This window comes from Gossypium arboreum, chromosome 10, assembly GCF_025698485.1.
Source record: "Gossypium arboreum isolate Shixiya-1 chromosome 10, ASM2569848v2, whole genome shotgun sequence".
NCBI classification, from domain to species: Eukaryota; Viridiplantae; Streptophyta; class Magnoliopsida; order Malvales; family Malvaceae; genus Gossypium; species Gossypium arboreum.
The window spans coordinates 38,790,016-38,795,763 of NC_069079.1; the positions used below are offsets into that span (position 1 = coordinate 38,790,016).

Consider the following 5,748-nt stretch of genomic DNA (forward strand, 5'->3'; position numbering starts at 1 on the left):
CAAAGAGTTGCACGAGCTGAAATACAACCGTGTGTCTCATTTTGAATGTCCATACGGCCTGGGACACATGTGTGTCATTTAGCCGTGTGAACCACACGACCTAGACACACAGGCGTGTGACCCCTGCATCCTTGAAAAATTTTCATGTTTTCAGAAAGATTTCTTGAGTATCCAGTTTAGCCCCGAACTAATTTTAATAATTATTTTAGGTCTTGAAGGCTCATATTAGAGATCGTATGCATGGGTATGAATGGTTTTGTGAATTGAATGAGTAATGTACATGAAAAGTTTGATTGATTAAGTTATAATTCCAGTAATGCTCCGTAATTTCGTCCTGAGAACGGACACGGGTTTAGGGTGTTACACATGTAATGTTTATGAGAGGATATCATTTACCTTTTTTCGAGTTATGAATTTCACTTCTGTAAATAAAATGTGCCATGCAAAAGTCGTATATCCAATGTACCAACTTTCAGCTCTATTATCAATTAAACTCATGCTTCCAATATATCAAAATATACGAGTCATACAAACATAGTCGAACACTTATTCAAGATTAAGGTAAGCCATATTATAAACGTCACAAGCAAATAAATATATAAACAGATCTACGATAATTTCAACTTGGGTCTTGTTTAATATATTGTTAGTCTAAAAAATCACACCTATGTCTATATCTTCTAGGATTCATTGCTTCGATACCAAAGATAAAATATCTCCCTAATTAGATTTGATAGATTACGTAATGTTCCTTGAATCGATTTTCTCAATTGTGATTCATCAAACCACGAACCATGTACACTATTTGCTAATATAAATTGTCTTCTCACATAATGATCCATGCACATAATGTAACTTAATATTAATTAAATGTTAAGAATCAAGAAATCAATACTTACATATACATTTTGCTTAATGTACAAAAATCATTGAGAATAAAATACAAATAATAATAATGTAAATGATAAAATTTTATTAAATTTATCTTGTCGAAAATTTGCAAGTACATATGATGAGATAATTATACAAGAACACTATATCCCCGCACATATTTCGGGATGGATTCAACTTGGACAATTATATATATAAAAAAAAAATCAGTCTTCTCTCATCTTAGTAACTATAACCTTAAAGTAATCTTCGGTAAGTTTCTTTTAAAATTAATACATATAATATAAAGTATAAGTAATTGTAAATAAATAAAACTTTTATATATACACATAATATAAAGTATAAAAATTTAAATAATAATATTATTTTCATTTGGTTGGGTGGTTCTAAGTGGAACATAGTTTTTTTTTTTTTCCTTGAAGTACTTGCCACATATCCGAACACGGTTAAAATGTTTATAAACGCTGAAAACGACTCCAAATACATGATAAACTGAACATAACACTACTAGAAACATACTCATACTTAACATTCACACCCGAGTTCAAGTAATATAGGCCTTCTTTAAATAAAATAAAGATACATCAATTCCATTTTTCCTGTGTATTTTCTCTGATACACTAGCTTTTAAACCACCAAATTGATCATGTCGATCGAAAAAGGAGAGATTTCATGAACTGATAAAACAACTAGAGATAACTAAATAAACAAACACAATTAGGCATAGAGGGAAAAAAAAGAGAGGAAGCTATCTACCGCTTAAAAGCTCCTTGGCTTCAGCATCAAGTTTTTTCAAATTGTCCAGAGTTCTCTGAACTTTCATTGATAAGTTATTGTTGTGATCTTCAACTTCTTTCACAACTGCTAGTAGCAGCTCGCGATATGATGCACTTAATCGCTTCTTAACCCGCAATTCTGCAGTTAGTTCCTGGATTTTGTTATCCTTCTCCTCATCCTATAATTCATAAGAAAACAATAATAATCAGAACAAAGAAACGAGGCAGACTTGTCTGTGCCAGTAAGATGATATGAATTTGATGATATCATGAAACCAATCATCTCCCAACTAAGCATAACATGATATTTTAAAACTTGATTGCTCAAGAAATTTAAGTAGCAATTTATTGCTATAAACCACATTGAATTGATAACGGTATTATGAAACACAGTCTAAACACTAATGTGGACTTCTACCAGTACATACTCGTCCTAAACACATTCTGTCATGTTTTTTCCTTATTTACTTTTCTGTCTCTTATTTCATAATTTAACCATCAATGTCATCTCAAAATTTCCTTCAAAATTATATGCTTGAACGAGGTAATCAGAATCATTGTTTTTTATTTTCAAATAAAACAGGGATTTCAAGAAAAATATCAGCTGAATTTCAATGTCTTCATAAAAGAGAGGGTCTTTAACTGCATGAGTGACAACAAGTGCAATAAAAGTTCATCATCAAATAAATATCTAATCATATAAATCAACCTTTATTGATCCAAGAAATGAACTACATTTTGTGTTACAATAGTCCAAGAATCCTAAAACTTAAGTTTTTTAAACCTATCAGAGTTGTTTTTGCTCAAGGTTTCTGAAAGAGTTAAAATTTATAAAACACCCTCCTATAGTAGCAGATACACAAATGGAACATTTAGGTCCCTTATCACCTGGAAAGAACTAACTGACAGTATCAAATTTATGCACTGCCACTTTGGTACTACACTCATCCAACTAAATGCCTCCAGCCGAAACAGATAAAGTATCAAGACATGATGAAAAGAAGTAGAAGAACATGGATAAGACAATCTACGTAATCTTACGAGAAAAGAACATATATCATACAGAACAAGCCAATGCGGAGAGTTGAGTCTTATACAACTAGGAAGGAAATGGTAAGAAATATGTCAGTTGGGAAAAGGAGAGCTCTAAAACGAGACACAATGACAGTAAACAAGCACCCTGATGATAAAAAGTTACAGTGATCCTTTCTGTATAAATTATTGGTGAATTTCTAACCCACAAAAACAAGAAAACTCTCAGTCCAATAGTTAAGAACAATAAAACTTCTCTCAAATGATTGTGATCAAATTTGTTCCGGAAGGCTAATAAATAGATATTTCTAAAGACAAAATGCTAGAAATTTACATGCTCAATGGATAAAAAATACAATGTAATATAAAGAAATTCTGTCCCATGCTTTTTCATTTCACAGGTATTAACCAAGGATTTAAAAGCTTACAAGTGTTCTGCGGCTTTCTCCTAACTGAATCACCAAAGGATGATTATGGTCCCTCACGAATTTCTTGATCACCCATCTCCCGTTCTTGTCCCTTCTTAAATGAATCATTGCTGAGCAGCTTTCTCGTTGCTTATCTTGCTTCTGAAGTTCAACTTTGGTCTGACCATCATGGTAACCTCTACATCCAAGTCCACGAGAGAAGAGTAACCCATCACACTCTGACTTATGTGAAGATAGAACACGAGTCAAGAATCCTACGTGTCTTGCATAATCATCATAAAACGTTTTGGCAGCCCCTTCTGATTCAAATATCATACCCACATAAGGTTCCTGAATTGTGTCGTAGTCATGCACATTCGATTCATCCACAGTTGAAACTTCTAGTCTACCATCAACATCATCCACTTGTTCACCCACTGAGGCACACAGATTGGTTAAATAAAAACCAAAACAAGACATCCAACCAACATAAACAAGTAGTCAGTGATTAGTAGGAAATTGCATGCTTAAAGCACAAATATTCAAATATACATGAGAAAAGAAAACGGGACTAATTAAAGAAATAAATCATCTAACATGCAGAAGAATGAAATGAACCAACATCGATGATAAGGAATCAAATGCCTCAACTACAACCACCCCCACCCACTTCCTCTTTTCCAATTTAGAGATATTGCTAGACATAATATTAGGGTAAAACACAGTCGACACCCTAGTAAAAAGGTTAAAACAGTAAGACTTAGAGCCACCACGTAGATGATACAAATCACATAACTAACAAACATTATCAATGAGGAATTGAATGTCTCAACTATAATCATCCTGCCCACTTCCTCTTTTCCATTTGGGAGATATTGCTAGACAAAATGTTTGGTAAAACAACAGTCGACACCCTTGCAAAAAAAAAAGGTAAAACGGTAAGGCATTGAGCCACCGCTCAGATAATACAAATCACATAACAAACATCGTTGATAAGCAGTCGAATGTCTCACCTACAATCACCCTCCCCCACTTCCTCCTTTTTCGTTTTGGAGATATTGCTATACATAATGTTCGGGTAAAACACAGACAGACGCTCTTGTAAAAAAGTTAAAACAGTAAGACATAGAGCCACCATTCAGATTTCAGATGATACAAATCACATAACTAAGGAAGAAGTTTATTTCAACACTAAATTGATAGCTGCTATTTGGTTATGATCCATTTCCGGTCAGCATCAAGAAAACTGCAATCATGGGCACTACTAGTATACAACAAACTCTAAAACATAATGAATAAATAATTGCATCAATAATATTCCTCTTCAAAAGTAAGATTTAATACTTCAAAAAAAAAAAAAAAAGGCTTTCACATATCAACTCCATTAAGGTAAAGTTATATTTATGCTAAAATTTTCATAATATTCTAGGATATAAAATAATTAAAAATAGAATTAAAAAAAAAAAACAAAAAGCTGCCTGACGACAAAAGGAAATTCGAAATTGAGCATGTGAAAATACGTAAAAAAAAAGTTGTAAAATTTCTAGGGTTGTGTTTTTCTATTATTAATTCAAGAAAAGAGCACACAGAAAATGCTATTTTTAAAAAAATTTAAGTGAAAAAAAAATGAAAGATTAAACTCACTCGAATTAAGAGGGATTCCGTTAACAGACGGTGAAGAATAAGAATGAAGAGGGAAGAAGACGAGAGAACGAAATGATATAAAAATTAAAAGGTTAAACTCTATAAAAGGTCCTTGTATTACGCTTTTTTTGTATTTAGTCCTTATACTATAATAACATTTCTAATCCCTTTATGTTATAAAATAATCAAATAAAATAATACTTTAAATAGATAATTTTCTCATATCTCTTTTTCATTTACGAAAGAGTTCTATTTATAAGTAAATTGAAATTCAATGCAATACAATAAATAAAGTTTATTTAAATGCTTCATTAACACATTAAACAACTTGCATAATAAATGAGAGGTTTTACCTTATAAATGAAGGGGTTAGAATATGGACATTCACATTTATTTGTAACACTCCCCCTTGGATGTCCACTAGAGAAAATTGTGCCTCATTAAAACCTTTATTAGGAAAAAACCCTATGGGATAAAAACCAAATGAAGGAAAAAAAAAGTACATAATCTCCTATTACAAGTTGCCTCGTTAAAAACCTTTACCAGGAAAACCCAGTAAGGCAAAACCTTGGTTAAAGGAAAAGAATACAACGTGTTTTGGACTCCCCCTAATGGCAACATCACATTATATCTTTGAGTCGATGCATTCCAATCTTGTTTCGTAGCCTTTCAAATGTTGAAGTTGGCTGTAACGCCTCGAATTTTGGGGCTAGAAGGTTTTGGGTTTTGTGGTTAAGGTTAGTGATTTGGTGGTGCTATTGAATTTAGGGGGGTGCGTTTAAGTGTCAAAATAGGCTTGCTGGTTTGGTGGTTGGTTGTGTGTTAGTTTGCCTCAGGGATCTGGGTTTGAATCTTTAAGGGTGCATTTTTGGATAGACAATTTATTTTATTTTGTTTTAAATGAATATTTTTAATTATTATTGTTATTTTTGTTTTGTTTTTATTTTGATTTTTATTATTTTTCACTTCTTTTTCACGTTTTATTTCATCCATTATTT

General features: G+C 32.1%; 1 protein-coding gene across 1 annotated transcript; it reads right to left on the reverse strand.

The window, feature by feature from the left end:
* Nucleotides 1-1,399: 1,399 nt before the first annotated feature.
* On the reverse strand, nt 1,400-4,865 carry LOC108487538 (protein FAR1-RELATED SEQUENCE 5-like). The gene is made up of 3 exons (XM_017791908.2): nt 4,751-4,865; nt 3,128-3,543; nt 1,400-1,846 (listed from the first exon to the last, which is right to left on the reverse strand). Coding segments are annotated over exons 1-3 (624 nt in total). The 5' UTR covers nt 4,752-4,865; the 3' UTR covers nt 1,400-1,639.
* Nucleotides 4,866-5,748: the final 883 nt, after the last annotated feature.